The sequence below is a fragment of the Hippichthys cyanospilos genome, chromosome 19 (assembly GCF_059441005.1).
Source record: "Hippichthys cyanospilos isolate Australia breed blue-spotted pipefish chromosome 19, RoL_Hcya_1.0, whole genome shotgun sequence".
Taxonomy (NCBI): domain Eukaryota; kingdom Metazoa; phylum Chordata; class Actinopteri; order Syngnathiformes; family Syngnathidae; genus Hippichthys; species Hippichthys cyanospilos.
In genome coordinates, this window is record NC_142387.1 from 6,012,394 (window position 1) to 6,029,394 (window position 17,001).

Below are 17,001 nucleotides of genomic sequence, written 5' to 3' on the forward strand. Positions count from 1 at the left end.
AGTAGTGAATGCTAATGCTAGAGACTTGTGCTGTACCGTATAATGACAGTGTAATTAACTAATATTTTTTTTTAGCTTCCTTAATCGGCGATCGAATATAATTTTTCAATGGGGGCGTGTTGATGTTGGTAGAGATGTGATGTGATGGCAATCAAAATGGAGTTGTCAGGTGTCTAGTCAGTTGATAGCAACCACCGCTGCGAAGGCCAACTTCATAGTAAAAGCATATTATCATTGCATTGATATCCATACATTATTTGGTGTGATTAGTTTAAAGTTTACCTTCACAGTACACCGTTGATGTAACACGATGTTGGTTGCCTCTTTCTCGGTCATGCACAACCTGTATAGTTGTCAGGTTCAGGCAACCTAGAACATTTAATAACCAACGCACAATGAAGGAAGACAAGAGGCTTTTGATTCTTTTTGCTTGCGAGAAGAACGACAGAGATATGTTAAGCAGTTACAAATCTGCTGCTTTGCCCACACATCCTGTTGAGTCCTCTTTTATTAATTAGAGTTGCCCTAGTTACAAAACGTCGCCTCCCTAAAGGATTTGCACACATGGCGGCGACGTGGCAATCAACACGCAATAGTGGTGTGTACGTGTTTGTGTGTGTGTGTGCATGTGTGTGTATGTTTTACTATTTGTTATCAGTTTGTACAGTGGCTACTATCTTCTTTTCCAAGAACATACCAACCAACCACAGATCATGAGGTCACGATGTCTCCTTTTTTCTTATGCTCGCTGCTTCCACAGACAATATTTTCATGATTCAAACAAGGCTATACTGCTGAATAAATGCTTTAAAATACAAAGGGAGTAAATGTGGGATAACTTAAGTACATTTATTCTAACTATAGTTGTGCATTTTTTAATAACATACATTTCGGACTGTTTTATGTTTATTTTTTGCAGTAAATGAGAATCTTTATTATTTCTTTGGGGTGAGGCAGGCACCTCGAACAGTGTTGCATTATCCTAAATCCCTTTTGTCACTTGTGCAGGGCCTGACTATGTAAAACAGCAGTTTAAAGAGCCCGTGGAGATTAAAGAGGTCCCCGTTGTAAAGAAAGAAGACTCGCCAAGCGATTCTCCCCATTTTTACCGCAAGGGTACCACCCCTCCTCATTCCCCGTTGAATAGTCCTGTGGGCACACCTCCCCCCTCGCCCCACTCCAGCAAGAAGAAAGGCCACCACAACCACAGCCACAAAACCAGTAAAGACGAGCACCCTTTCCGTAAAACAAGTAAGGAGGAGAAGTCCGCTCATAAAACCAGCAAAGATGAACGCTCTAGCAAGAAGCTGAACAAAGAAGATAGAATTGTCATCCCTGATGGCCCCAAACCTGCTCAAATGCATATCGAGGCACCCCCTAAACCTGCAAAAGTTCAACAGCCGATCCCTCCGCCTGATGCTCCCGCTCATCCTCCTTCAGTTCCGGTCAATGGCCAGCTTCATTCAGAGTACCACAGTTACTACGTCAAGGCCCCTGTGAAGGGCCCTCCACCCCCCGATCCAGAGGAAGACCCTGAAGCAGAGCCAAGTGCACAGGCCCTGGCACGCTTGCCACCACAATCCAGGTCTCTTAGTACCCCTTCTCCAAAGCCGGCCTCCATACGGGACAGCAAGGGAGACCCGAAACTCAGGAAGCAAGATTCCCTAAAGCCAAAGAGCCTCGCAGACACAAAGAAAGCCAGTATGGAGATTGCAGAAACCGCAGAAGAAACAGTGAGTATTAATGTTTGTAATCAATTTCTATCCTTAGAGTATGTGGATGTTGATTCTGGACTTTCTTTTGCATATTTACCACTGATTGAGCATCATGAACTAGCTTGCTGTATAATCTTTCATTGGCCTATGAGGCTGTTCGTGAACCCTATGACTTGTGCCTGGTCAAAGAAAGTGCCCACATAAAACAATAGGATGTAACCAGGAATAATCTATAAAACAAGGAATTATTAGAAAGTATGCACCAAAGTTTTTCCCTGGCATGTAGCTGTTTCGTTTTTGGTGCACCAGCATTTTTTCATGTAAAATGTTGCTTGAGATTATATTTTGAATGAATGTTGAACAACATTGACATTCATGCATGAAAAATATTTTTTCCCATTTGGGCTAAACAACTTTTTTCAGTCAATTATTCTTCAGATTATTTTGTTGATTGATTAATGAATCAATTTTTAAACTACGATGTGTTTTCTATCCCTTCATTAAAAACTACAGTTTTCAAATTAATAGTGCAAAAAACGCACTAATATTTTTTTCTTATTTAGTTGTTGGTTTAGTCAGAAAATCTGCAAAAAATTTGATCATTGATTTGCAACGTAAAAGCAGATGTTTATTGTCTGTTTAACACATCAGTCTGCTTTCATTGAGGACTCATACAATATGAGAATATTTCCGGTCAAAGCTCAGAAATTCTGAGCGTTTAGACAATTTTAGGTCTAAACGATTAATTTATAATCAGAAATTTTCATTAAATAAAGTGGTTAGCGATTATTTGTTGATTAAGCATTGCAACTCTACTTTCCGCTAATTGTTATGCTTTTTGATACTTTGTCAACAAATTTCAACATAATGAGGGAGGAGACAGCACATGTGAAGGCAGTTCAGGGGTACGTATGATTTTAACATGTTTTCTGCAGGTGTCGATTAATCAAATGTAATGCTCTGGGATGAATAGTACATTCTTTATTTCAAATTAAGAGCAAGATAATTGGAACACTAAGCAACTTGTTAAACTGTGTTCCAGTGATTCCTTTGCAATATATTGTAAGCCTTTATTTGGATAGGTTTTATACATATGCCCATTGTCAGTCATGCCACAATAAGCCAACAGATAAGCCAAAAATAAATGTTACACCATGTATCTTCAGGAGTTACTGAATAAAACATGCTCAGATGTATCACTACAAGATTAGTTCCCAGGTTTATTAAATCATACATGAATGGCACAGACTTTTGAGTCTCTTTTTTTTTTTCATGCAAAAACGCTTGTTAGGGGTTACTTGGCTGGAAAAAAATCCAGGTGGTACGTCATTGAAATGAGGGTGAAAACCACTGACTTAAAGCATTTCCTCAAACATGTTCACAGATTGTAATTAATTTCATGTTGTTTTACAGGGTCCTAACTCCATCCTTGTCGCTATGGTAATGCTGTTGAATATCGGCCTTGCAATTATATTTGTCCATTTTCTGACATGATAGTGCTCATCGTTAGGTAAGTTATGTTTTGACTCTACATACAGTGAAGCTTCCAAAGTCCTGATTCGTCAAAGGTTTCACGTCACGAAGACGCGAAAATGAAAAAGCATGTGACAGTTGTTGGGCCAATGGATTGTAAATGTAACTTTTAAGAAAAAAAACATCCTGATTGCACATTTTTTAAAGGTAGCATAGTACGCTTTCTTCATTTGAAGGAGCTTGCTTACCACGGAAGAAAGTAAAGTTTAGACTACGACATGACTGCAAAGCACCCTGCAACTTCAGCCACAGCTAACGATAGCCTCAAAGATGCTAATGTATAGAGTTATAGCAAGGTTTTTTGGTAAACTGAAATGGAAAACACCACACATTTGAGCTAACCAGTGACAGGCAGAATGGACAATGTTTTATTTTAACGTTTTTGCTTTTCTGGGAGGGGGCGGTCATTGACCAAAAAAAAAAAAGAAAAAAACAGCACGTTTCTTCCTTTAAAAAACTAAATGTTGCAGCCAACGTTTAGGACTAGTTTTAAATACAGAAGCTAAATGGTTACAACTGCATCTGTTAAAGTCTGTTAAAGAAAATAAATGACTTAAAACAACAAAAATAGTCAACATTGTGAAGTGTTGAAATTTCATCGATTTAAAGTATGTTAGCATAACTAAATGTTTGACTTTGGAGGTTGCACTGTACACATTCTATCAATTAATTAGCTTGTGAAATTAAAAAAAAAAAAATTCTGTTTGTAGTGAAAATACGGCAAGCTATGCAGTTGCATTGCCAGCCTTGAAAAAAGAAAATGGCGCCGACGAGTCACGGTGGCAGCCGGAGGTGTTTTGGTAACAGCATGACACCACAGAGAATCAGGAGGAAGGCGTCACTACCACCGACCTCTCACAGGCCCCGCGTGGACCACCCCTGCCAATTAGCACTCCTTTGGGCTTCTGGAAAATCTGAGGTGAAATGTTGTGTCTAGTGAGTTATAATAAACCAATCAAACATAAAGTCATTTCAACCCGCTGGCGCTGAGGCGAGCAGCCGGAGGAGGCAGCGGGCTGACGGACTTTGCTGCTCGGAGAAAGTGGAGCTGCACTTTTAGATGACGGGAGCAAACAGCTGCCTTTCTATTTTGCGTGGAGGTGACGATGGCGGGGCGGGAGTGAGGTGTGGAACAGTTGCAGTGGGAGCATGGGGAGCATTTTTTTGTTTGTTTTTTTTTGTGAGGTGGGGGGGTTCCCGCTGGTTTATTCAACAGCAAGCTGGCCTGGGCCTGTTGCTAAGAAGTCAGTGCTAGCACGGTCACTCGCCAGTCTTACTGTTTTAAAAGCTCTTCATGTTTGTCCAGCTCCATCCGGCACTGCTCAAAACAACCCCCCATTGCATGGTACTGTTTTGGCTTTTTATTTTTATTAAATTGTGTTTGTTCTTTGTTATTCTTGGGATGGTGATTACCCTTTTATGTTTAAGTCCCACACCGATTGAATTGTATTTTATTGTAAATGCAAGTGCAATATGAATTTTTTTTTTCCAAAAGAGCTTTGAGTATATTTTGCCAAATAATAAATTATATCATTATTCTTAAAGTATAATTAATCATATGGGTCAGGAACCTACATCTCATGCATGGGTTGCTACATAATCTGAAATAGCATTTGATTAGGCCCGGAAGTCCAATCTTAAAAAGAAAAAGAAAATTTGTGCGTACCTGTTGTGATTTAAAAAAGGAAAATCATATCCTATCATGTTCCTTCATTAATTTTGTTTGGCCATCAGAGAACTGAAATGTCCACATATAGGAAAAGGTTGCCTATACTTGTTGTTGACTGACAGCTAGTAAAGATAAGTTTATTGACGCTGGCTGTCAAAAGTAGCATAAACAAAGGTCTTATTGTTATTTATTAAAAGCCAAATCAAATGTTTGAATATGTATTATAACACATGGCTACAAAACACCACTTGGCTTGAGTTTCATCTGTGTTCTCTGCACTGTCCACCATTGTTTTACTCTAGCAATGGCTACCGCAACAGTGAAAGAAGCACAATTGTGGATGAGGGAAAGTTGGAATTATTCAGGTTGACGCGGGCGGGAAAAAAGAACGATGCCTTTAAAAGTCTTTAACAGTACTACTGTTTACCTTATTCAAAGATGAGGACGTTGAGAGGTTCCATCCTTGTCTTAATATTGTGCAGGATACTCGTGACTGTTGTCATCTTCTCTTTAATGAGTGAAGACTCTCCTCACAGAAACCGTCTGTCATCTCCGTTGCAGCTAAGGCATGACTTTCTTTGATTTAAAAAAAAAAAGGAAAATGGTTATTTACATGATTTACTATAATGACTAAAAATGTAATGTTTGTGTTTATTAACAATGGTAATCATTACAGATGAGACGTTTATTAATTTCTCTTCATCAACTTTGGGTGAAATTAATGAATTGATTTTTTTTTTCAAGAAAACATCATTATTATGCATTTTATGACAATTCAAAACAGTTCCCTTGTTCAAAAATTCTTGCAATACACAAAAAGATGAAGAAATACTGAACACTTAACATTCAGTTTTCAAATACTCATTTAAATTACTGTTTTGAGGGGCTGATCTGCCTCACCTTTTACGTCACCATGTCACCATGACAACTGAGTGTGGAACATATAACAAAATAAGCAGTTACTCTATGTTGCTAATTTAGTGACTTTTACAACCTCCTAGTGATTATTAGTGATGATAGACTTTGCTCCTCCCGTCAGAGATAAAATGTCCACTTCACCACTTTTGGACTGCTTAATTTAAACATACCAACCCACTCCAGTCATCATTGGCTTATCTGTGTTGGCGCTGCAGCTCTGCTTACCTTTTGGCTTTGACATATTAGTGCTTCCGTGAAGTCTGGCTGATGGATTCTGGCGTCACTTGACAATGGTGAATTAAGGATAGGTGTTGTGTAAAGTAGTTACCTGTGAAATCATAATTTGCTCAGCCATATTTTCAAAAGGTGATATTTAAGTTTGATTGCACACTTGATGCGTGGACAAGCAGTGCAGAGACTCAACTGTTAGGAAGTCAATTTTACATGATATGACCTTTCTGAAAATTGCACATGCATGTCTTTCTTGAGGCAGCAAAGTCAATACTGAATTTTAAGTGGCTGTCACACCCAAGTACTAATAACAGTCAATAAGTACAAAGCTCAAGTCCACCATGTACATGTTAAAAATTAACTCTGGACAACAAGTCTGAATGACTAATTAATCAATCTCGTCATCTATAAAAAGGATGTTATAATATTTAGTGCACATTGTTTCAAACCAAAAGTAAATTCCTAATCTACTAGTTACTCCATACAATGTATTACATCTAAAAAAAAAAAAAAAAAAAAAAAAAAACTTAACACACAGAAAATGCAAGCTGACTGCACAACTATGTAATAGTAATCTAATACGTTGTATTAATATTTACTTAATTTAAAAAAAAACATTAGAAGCAGGGTGAATCAGCCAGCATCTCATCAAACATCATCACATTTTATTATATATTCACTTTTTCTTTTGCCTGGCTCTTTTGCCTTCAGAAACACATGGAATTTAGGGGAGTCAATTGAACAGTCTGTTTTTGAAACTTTTTTTTCTTTTTTTTTATAAATGCAATATTGCATCTTGGAGACATTTATATTTAGACAATCTCTACTATTTCTAAGGATTTTTACAGAGCACAATACAGAATCTGGTATGAGTATGGGTATTTTTCTAACAATTTGCACACCTGTATTTTGACAGTGGCTATAACTTGTTTGTAATTGGTAATGTAAAGAACATATTCTAATGTTTGGCAGTGAGATGGAAATAAAAACATTTCTAACTGTATGTATCATTTGAGGACGTGAAAGGTGGATAGATGTTTCCTTATGAGTATTTTTGGAAAATGTTGGAGACTTTTGAGACCTCAAGGCTCATTTGTGCAAAGTCTATGGAGATAAATTTATGTGTATAACAATAAAAATGTTATGCCTTGTTAAATGTTTTTCTCGTCTGATGTTTTAACTTATGTTTTTTATATATATATATATATATATATATATATATATATATATATATATATATATATATATATATATATATATATATATTAGGAATATCAGATCAACACAATAGTTAAAGTGTTATTTTTAATCTAATTTTACCCTACCTTTCTGGTTTAAGGATGCTGATTAAATCCATTTTTATGGCTCTGGCTTCTTGTGCTTGAGTTGATGGAAAACAAAGGTCAATCACACCCTGTGATCTCTCTTCCACATCAATGCAAAACACCCTGATATGGGCTGTTTGGTCCCTGTACCACCGATATTAGAGTGTGGTCTGCACTGCCAAAAGTAAGTCAGATTCATTTCCAGTGAAGGTCGGACTCCGCCAAAGCTGCCCTTTGTCCCCGATTCTGTTCATTACCTTCATGGACAAAATTTCCAGGCACAGCCGAAGTATTGAGAGGGTCCAGTTGAGGGTCAGTGTTGAGGCGCTGCTCCCTTGTGTTGAGAGGAGCTAGTTGAGGTGGCTCGGGCACCTGGTTAGGATACCTCCTGGATGCCTCCCTGTATGTCCCATTGGTAGGAGGCCCTCGGGGACAGCCCACAACAAAAGGACGTGTCACTCAGCTGGCCTGGGAACGCGTAGGGATCTACCCACAGGATCTGGACGAAGTGGCTGGGGAGCGGAAAGTCTGGGCTTCCCTGCAGAAACTGCTGCCCCTGTGACCTGACCCAGGATGAGTGGTGAAAAATGAATGGATGGATTTGGTCATTGACACAAGAAAACAGCACCATTCCTCCTAATGGTTGAAACTAAATATTGCAGTAAGCACTTGGGGCACTCAACTACAGCAGAAAGTAAATAGTTATAACTTAAACTGTTAAAGAAAATAAATGACAGAATTTTGGGGAGGAAAAAGGGGGATTTTTTTTGTTGTTGGATATTTTGTTCTATGAGAGTAAGACAGTATTATGAGAGTAACACAATATTTCTAAATTTAAAAAAAACTGGTACGTTTTTTTTTTTCAAAATATTTTTTAGGTGAGATTATCAGATTACTTAGTAGTTATGCAATTAATTAAATATGTTCTATTTATAAATCTCCTGACAGCACTATATATATATATATATATATATATATATATATATATATATATATATATATATATATAGGTACATATCAATATACTTTTTTCACATTTTCTGATTGGCTGGTTACAAGTTTCTACTGTCTTACAGTAAGGTGTGAGGCATCAATTTTCTTCTGTTACCAAATGTGGTTCCCTGGCCTATGAAGGTCTTCTAACTGTTTAAAATGTTTTAGATTTCATTCCAGTATTCACTTGTGGGTCTGTCTTGTGTTGATAATATAATATGTGTGTACCCTCCAAGCATTGAAAGACCGCCTCGTGACCTTCTCATAATGAGGTCTCAAGGGAAAAAGGTAAAGCCTGAAATCAAAGTGTCTTTGCCAAGTTGTCGCATTAGTGGTGTGAGAACAGGCAGGTGCCTCAAATTTTCACTGTTTTCCATTGTTGATTATAGCCTAGGATTTGTGTTTTGTTGCATCTGCATCTTTCACCTGCATGTGATTACCGGCTTTTATTTTCAGTACCTCAACTACCTGCTGTCAAGGCATTAGCATCATAAGTTGTTGCATCATAAAAGCTGCATGACAAGATAACTAAGATGGTTCATCTCAAGAGCGTAAAATACAAATGTGATTCCCAACTTGTCAGTAATGGTATTCAATATCTCTGTTACTATTCTCATAGGTGCAGGGTGCCCGCCAAGATTTAAGTGCACTCAGTGCACAAATATAAACTGAAACCCTGTAGGTTTTTAGTGTCATCAAGGAGGTCATTTAACACATTCCAGTGACAGCTAATGTCATGGAGGGCAATCATTTATTTGTACCAAGATAAGCAGCATTTCTCGCCATTATTAATTGTGTACTTAGATTTTGAAGAGATTGTGTCTTGAACTTTCTATTGTAGCAGGAAATGTAGGCACACGAAAAGTAATGAAGCTAATTTACCCATTTTATAAATTAAACATAGACATTGCAGGCAGAAATTAGTCACAGTATTTCATTTATATGAAAACTAAAACATTATTTTTCCATAAGATCATAACATGCTATAATGACAGCAAAACAACTGTTATGTTTTTTCTCATTAAAGCAATCTCGGTTCTTTTGAGCAAACTCTGCTATTATATGTCTTTCACGCATGCCTAATTTGTCGATTGCTGCAGAGATATTTGCATTTGTGCAACTCAAAAGCCTCTCCTCAAAGAAGACTACCCGCCAAGAAACTTGCTTCTAAAACTGGACTGAGTCTCCTCAGTCCATTTTTTTCCTTTTCCAAACGTGTGCTAAGCCATCAGTATGAACTAGATCCGCTTTCCGTGCCTTGCATAGCTATCTTAGCTTAGCTTAGCTGTTAAATTTACATAGGCAAAGCTCAGTTATAAAACCCTAAGCCCACCTAAGGCATCTTGTTTCTACACTTGATCTGAGGGTAGTCTAAATTCATTTTAAAAACACACAAAATTGATTTTTGATTTTACCACAACACTGTTGTAAAAGGATTCCTTGTAGGAAATTACACTGTAAACTTTGAGTTGGCCTCATGCTATTGATGCTAAGCGGTTAGCACATCTGTTTATGTCATGGCTGATGAAATATTGAGTAAGCTATCGGTGGTAGGAAGGTAGGTAGCTAGGTAAGTTGGATGGATGGATGGATGGATGGATGGATGGATGGATGGATGGATGGATGGATGGATGGATGGATGATAGACAGACAGACAGACAGACAGACAGACAGACAGACAGACAGACAGACAGACAGACAGACAGACAGACAGACAGACAGATAGATAGATAGATAGATAGATAGATAGATAGATAGATAGATAGAAAAACAGACATTGCCTGCCAGCAGTTTCCCTGTGAACATTTGCGAACAGGCCACTCTAAAATGGCTGCAGGCTAAGAAAGTGATGGAGCAATTCATTGTGACAGGCCATTGCCTCTTGTGACTGAAGAAATGCCCTCAGACATTGCTCACCCCATTCTTTCCTAGATCACCAATAACAATGTGACCTGATTTACAATGCGCGAAGACCTGTAAAAAAAAAAAAAAAAAAATGTATTGTGACATTCATATTTGAGCAGAGAATATAGCATACGCTAGCATTTAACTCATTTTCTTTTGGTGTAATAAATAGTATATCAATAAAAATAAATACAGCACACTTAATACATATGTACGATAAAGATGCATTTGGTACTTTATATACAGTACATCTGTCTTCAAGTTTGTCTGAAAGTGAGCAACTGTGAATTAACATTTGCTTGTATACTGTTAAAGCCCATCAAAAAAAAATTTGATTCAAGATCCACACTAGTGGGGTGCAAACAATGAACCGCAAGATAGTGAGGTATCGCTGTATGAAGCAAACCAAGCACAATTCTGAGATTCTGGAGTACTCAAGAGAAAATGTTTTCATGATGTCAAAGGGATAGAGGAGACAATTTCTCAAGAGAAGAGAAATTTTGTATTCTGCTTGCAGAAGCATGTATGATTGTGTGTGTGTGCGTGTGTGTGTGCGTGTGTGTGTGTCAAGGAAGCCTTCCTAAAATAGAGCATCAAGCAGCTGCAGTGGGGCAGGATCATATCAGAGAGACATGAAAGCGGTTGCCGCCACCCGCCTTCTCCGGTCAGGGGCACTAATAGTATAACAGGGAGAGTCACTGATTACTTTCAGTGTGTGTGTGTGTGTGTGTGTGTGTGTGTGTGTGTGCGTGTGTGTGCGTGTGTGTCCAGTAGAACTTTCTGGAAGACCTGTGAAAGCCAGGCCTTACTATAAAACAAATACCAGGTCAACGGCGTCACTTCTGCAGGCTCTGTGTGTTTCATTGCTTTATTTTTACTCCACAAAGACACTGCATGCCTACTCTATGGACTATCTTAAGTGTTATAGCTGAAGGCTGCCTCACATTTCACCAGTCATCACTTTCTGGGCACACAAGCGACACCAATCAATGTCAAATTCTGAACCTGACCGTGACTATCAGCCCACTTCTCAACTGTCTGATCTATGAGCTCATGAGCACCAAACACCAAAAATGTGTAGCTTTGCACTGCCAAGCATAAGGGTGGTCCCACGTCACAGCTTGAAGTTTGGCATCAGTTACATAAATATTTGATTCCTCTTTAGAGTAAAGAGAAAAAGAAACATAAGACAGTGCACATGCTTCTTAATTCACACATTCTCGCTTGAATGTAGATTTATAGGCCTGCAAAATGTCACTGTCACATTCAATGAGCACCTGTTCTCTCCGATCACAGCCTGGGGAAAGCGTTAACGGCAGACGATTCTGCAACACGCGCGACCTCCACAGGACAAAAAGTGCACATCTATATCAACCGGTGTTTTTAAAAACAGTATACGTATTTTAATTAGCACTATGTGCCTCAACCACAGGAGTATATATACTAGGTTTGCTATTTATAATTAGGGGGAAAGGATATATGAATTTGGTAGCCCTGCTGATGATTACAAGCGGAGGCATTCAAAGTTTACGCGTATCATCAAAGTTACTATTTTAAAGGTTTCTGTTCAGACTAATCATGGCTGTACAATATTTTTGGGCGTTTTATTTTGTTTGGGAAATTTCACATCCCAAAGCCATTTTTCTCACTCAGTGTTTTAAAATATTCAAAACTGATAGTTTATTTTGAGTCTCCTAAGTTTGTAAATAACACGAAAGGGAAAATGATTCTGGACATTCATTCTAATTTGAGTGAAGTCTGTCAATTATATTGTTTCATTGTATGGATGGTATGATAATCTGGAATGTCTGATTGTTTGTACATATTTGTGTCATTGTTTTGTTTTGTTGAGTTATTCTATATTGTATTGACAATGTATGTTTATTGTGAACTGTTAAAAAATATGTCAATAAAAAAATAATCATGGCTGTTTTCTCACAAGAAAGAACACAAATCAATTAATTTGATAAAATTACTGCATGTTGCCGTGTTTATTTATTTATTTATTTATTTGCGTTTAGCAGTAACCGTTGTAGTTTTGTTTGTTGTGTTTTTATTTACACGTGTTCAAATAGTATGAAACGCGGAATCGCAACAAAATCTCCATTATGGTGAACCAAAATACAGCACGGTACTGTATAAGAAAAAAAATGCATACTAGGAACACATTATATTGTCACAAAGTGCTACGGAAACCTTTAGCTAGCGGGCTTTGGGAAACTGTTTCCGGTTGTCAACATCCCGGCTGTTGGTTAAATAAATCACTCCACAGTCTAACGACAAGTGGTAAGGCATCTTTATGTTCCTTAGTTAATTCACGTTTGGTGTTTTTTTGTGTTATTTTGGTCGTTTGAGTTTGAAATGCCTTAATATGAACATATGTGGTTGAAAAAAAACGCCAAAGTCACGGCACTAGCGCGATAGCCGATTAGCATGAGCCAGCTAACACCAACTGCGGCGAACTCGTTTGTTATTTTAGTCGATAGAAATGCAGTTGTCCATCGAGTGAATCGTCCAAACGGGACACACTTTAAACGTCGTTTTATTAGCTCACTAATATCCGATTAAAGCGACGATTGTCAAATATTCATTGTTAAAGGCCCGTAATGGAATCAGCTTCTCGGAACACCACCCCGTTTGTACTATTTTATTTCAACATTCACTGAAAATGCACATTCATATACAAGTTTTAATACGTGTTTCTTGTGGTTTTTATTGCCTTTGTAGGAACAGACCCCTGCAGCGGTATGGGTGAGTTACCATGTTTTATTTTTATATATTCAGAAATTGTTTGAACTGTTAAAGAGCACACTGAGGTACATACAACATGAGCATTAACATTTGGTTTACAGTTATCAGAATCTGTGTCCGTGTCTCGTAGATGGTGAAGAAAGGACCTATGGCGGTTGTGAAGGGCCAGAGGCCATGTATGTGAAATTGATATCTTCGGATGGCCACGAGTTCATTGTGAAGAGAGAACATGCATTAACATCGGGCACTATAAAGGCAATGCTGAGTGGTCCAGGTGAGCATTCAGACGATGTATACCTTAATAGGGTCATTCTATGTCATTTCACACACCCTCTGCACAGACACCTTTTCGATTAGTCAAATTTCTATTCTATTAGTACCTTATGTCAATAGAAAGAATCAGAATTTAGTACCTCCCCGGTTTAATTTGTTTGTAGTTAAGGCCCTTCATAGTTTGTGTGCCACACCCATTTTTCGGATCCAGGAATTGCACATGAAATGTTGGCCATATTTCGAGTCCCTCATCTTTTACTTGTGAAATGCTTTATCCAGGTTTTCTGACGCTATCTTAACAAAAACTGCACCCAAAATGACTAGTCTTCAAAAGTGGATATTTTTGTATGGTCCAATACATTTTGGGCATCCATATCTCAGAAATGTTTTGTGTTGGGAGGGTGGTGTTTGAAGGGATTTATCATCATATTTGGTAAGTACTTTGTCACATTCATTAATGGTGCACTCAGGCTTTTCATAGAATGGGTGGAGTGTGGGTGTGATCCAAAACCACAACAATAAAGTTTTGTCTTCTCTGTCAACTTTTATCCCAGTCTGTCAATGAACGCAAGGCTTAGCAAATAAATTGTTCTGTCGGTATTGTGCACAAAGGCTTAATTAGTATTGTTTTACTTTTTAATGTTAATTAATGTAAAGATGACACTCAAGGCCAATGCTCTTCTTAATTATGTGACAATCAAGCACTGTTGTAATGTAGTTATTTACATAAGCACTATTATTTTGCCGTCAAAAACACATTTTACTGTTTTTGTTCATGTTTTATTGAAGGAAAAGGACTGTTGGGATGTTTCAGATACTACCAAAAAATATTTGTGTCAAAGTGTATATGTGCGAGGAACAGTCATTATTACAGAACAAAATAAGGTTGAATCTTACTTTCTCTTTCTGGGTAAAAAATGGGATCCGATCTTTCATATGGTACCACCAATGTCTACATAGTCATAAAATACAAAATTCTGTTGCCCTTGAAAGATGCATCAAAATGCTGGAAATCGGCTGGCACTCTGGGGGTTGCCTTTTCAGATAATGCTTGCCACTGAAAGAGTTAACCTACTTTCCAGACTATGGATTTTTTTTTCTCAGAAAATAAAAAAAATTGTAACATTTGCAAGGGTTTGGTTCAAAATGGAGATTGATCATCAGTTTTTATCGGCTCAGAATGTTAATGAAAGGTGACTATTGATGGGGTCAAAAATTCATTCCCATCAATTGTACACCTACGATAATTTGGATGGCAGATTCTGATTAACAGGGTCAGTAAACATTGATACAGCTGTTTACAGGTCTATGCCTTCCATCCACCCATCCATTTTCTGTAGCCGCTTATCCTCATTAGGGTCGCAGGCTTGCTGATGCCTATCCCAGCTGTCTATGGGCAGGAGGCGGGGGACACCCTTAACTGGTCGCCACCAAATTGCAGGGACAGACAAAGTCAGAGACAACCAAGCACCCAGTCACACCTAAGGCCAATTTAGAGCGTTGAATTCGCCTGCCATGCACGATTTTGGGATGTGGGATGAAGCCAAAGGGAGCTGAAGAGAACATGCAAACTCTACACATAAAGGCTGAAGCGAGGTGCATTTGAACTCTGGTTCCTGAACTATGAGGCGGACGTGCTAACTAAGCCCTCCACCACTTAGCCATCCTTCTGTACCTTCCTTAAAGTGAAAAATGAGGGCCTCCAAATATGGTCTGAAATTCAGTGTGCAATTTCTGGTTCCCAAAAGTAAGGGTGGCACGCAACTGACTTGATTCTTGCTTCAAAACACTAATATAGAATGTAAATTTGATATATTGAAGAAGTGTTTGTGGGAATTATTTAGGATTTGTGTAAATTGACATGAACTGACCCATTATAAAAACCCTTCTGCAGTATTTTGTCCAAGACTTGGATCTTTATATCAAAGGCATGTTACATCAAAGGAAAGCATTGACACAGAAGAAACTTGGAGCATCATGTCAAACTCCTAAAGGGTCCAACCACTTATTTATCGTAGGAGTGTGCCATCCCTCGGCTAAAAGTGATTGGCTGGCAAATAGGCCTCAGCTCTTGCTCATCTATGACATTTTTTAATTCATTCCCTTCAATGCAAAACAAAACATTAGTTTTTTCCTCCGTGGTGTTTTTGCCTCTCAATCCTTTGGCAACCACCTAATAATTTCTATGCTTCATGCAGGTCAGTTTGCAGAGAATGAAACCAACGAAGTAAACTTCAGGGAGATTCCCTCTCATGTCCTGTCCAAGGTCTGCATGTACTTCACTTACAAGGTCCGCTACACCAACAGCTCTACGGAAATCCCTGAATTCCCCATCGCTCCCGAAATTGCACTGGAACTGCTCATGGCAGCTAACTTTTTGGATTGCTAAAGTTACTGTGTTGATGCAGTGCCATATAACACTTTTAGTTTTGACTATTTAAGTTTTTTGCGATAAAACCATGGGAAAAAAAATATGATTTTTGCATCGGAATATCAATCATTGTTGAGTATTAAAGGATTTCATTTTATTATAATGTATGAATACAGCAGGATGCGTTTATTCCAAGAATGTGACAAACGTGTCTGTTCTACCCGCCATCTTCCCCATCTCCTGTCTTAGTAAAGAGCTGCTTGAACAGTGTCAAGTTTTTTTTTTTTTTTTTTTCCCCCCGGACTAGTTTGACAGTAAAATGTGCGACATAAGTGACAACTAAATTTTGACATTGAAAGCATAAAATCAAATGTGTGAAATTTCATTTAATATATACTGATAATCAGATTAAATGTGAGCCATTCATGCAGAACAATGTGACTGAAATATGAAAGTGACCTGAACAAGTGTATGTTGCTTCGTGTGGAAATGAGAGTTTGTCTTGATGGAGTCTTTTTTTTTTTTTTCATACACATAAATGATACAAACACCATCAACAAGTAAAATAGTCAAACTACAAACACATATTTTCTAATGACAGTGCAGTGTTTGCATTGTTAAACCCCCCCCCCCCAAATAACTGATGGAAGTAATAGAGTAGAAATACTTGGTTACTTACTGTGCTTGAAATCTGAACCAGGGAGCATTAACAATATTTTTTGTTGTGTAATTGGCAGGCGAATTTGTTCGGAAGGGCATTTGTGAGTTGTGATCCTAGTTTCTAACCTAGCTGCATGTTTTCTTAAAAAATAGTTTTAAGCAGTAAATTTTGTTAAGAGTTTTCTCGACATTATTTCTCATGTATAATACCTAACATTCATTTTGCTATTGTTGTGACATCACATGTGCTTAGGGCTTTGTTATCAACCAATCGTGGCTCAGCTTGTAAATATTTATCCAACGTTTTAAAAAAAAAAATGATTAGCTGCGATTGGTCGTTACCTGAAGGCCGAGCATGTGATGTCATTTTTGATCAACAATTGGCAAAACCTTGAAAAATCAAGAATTAAATTCATCAAAGACAAAACAACTTTTTATTGCTGATGTGATGAATGCCAACAGGAATTACTTATATTAGTTTTTATTTAGTTAGTATTAGATTTTGAATTAGTCAGTTTTTTTTTGTTTTTTTTTTTTTTACTCTTTAAATTGCATATTGAGCACAAATACTCGATATTTAAATAGGCGTAATCATTTGTGAGGCAATTTTGGGCTCATCCTTTCCATTCGTTCCCACTTATGCTTTGTTTTAAATAA

The 17,001-nt window shown here is 37.8% G+C and overlaps 2 protein-coding genes across 3 annotated transcripts in view; both read left to right on the top strand.

Moving 5' to 3' along the window:
* The window catches only part of jph1a (junctophilin 1a), a 39,867-nt gene extending 32,645 nt beyond the window's left edge, over positions 1 to 7,222 (top strand). For both annotated transcript variants that reach the window (XM_088402221.1, XM_088402222.1), the window contains exons 5-7: positions 1,009 to 1,733; positions 3,129 to 3,225; positions 3,959 to 7,222. In XM_088402221.1, the coding sequence (XP_088258347.1) occupies positions 1,009 to 1,733; positions 3,129 to 3,209 (806 nt within the window). In that variant the 3' untranslated portion in view covers positions 3,210 to 3,225; positions 3,959 to 7,222. The remainder of the gene's footprint in view (positions 1 to 1,008; positions 1,734 to 3,128; positions 3,226 to 3,958) is intronic.
* Positions 7,223 to 12,485: 5,263 nt separating this feature from the next.
* On the top strand, positions 12,486 to 15,954 carry LOC148407723 (elongin-C). Its single transcript, XM_088402117.1, has 4 exons — positions 12,486 to 12,575; positions 13,017 to 13,040; positions 13,171 to 13,314; positions 15,512 to 15,954. The coding sequence occupies exons 2-4, from the start codon at positions 13,037 to 13,039 to the stop codon at positions 15,700 to 15,702; spliced, it is 339 nt and encodes a 112-aa protein (XP_088258243.1). The 5' UTR covers positions 12,486 to 12,575; positions 13,017 to 13,036; the 3' UTR covers positions 15,703 to 15,954.
* The last annotated feature ends 1,047 nt before the right edge of the window (positions 15,955 to 17,001 follow it).

Bases quoted from the DNA above. Each gene is read 5' to 3' on its own strand.
- LOC148407723 (XM_088402117.1), top strand. The intron at 13,315-15,511 runs GTGAGCATTCAG...TGCTTCATGCAG, and splicing joins GGCAATGCTGAGTGGTCCAG to GTCAGTTTGCAGAGAATGAA.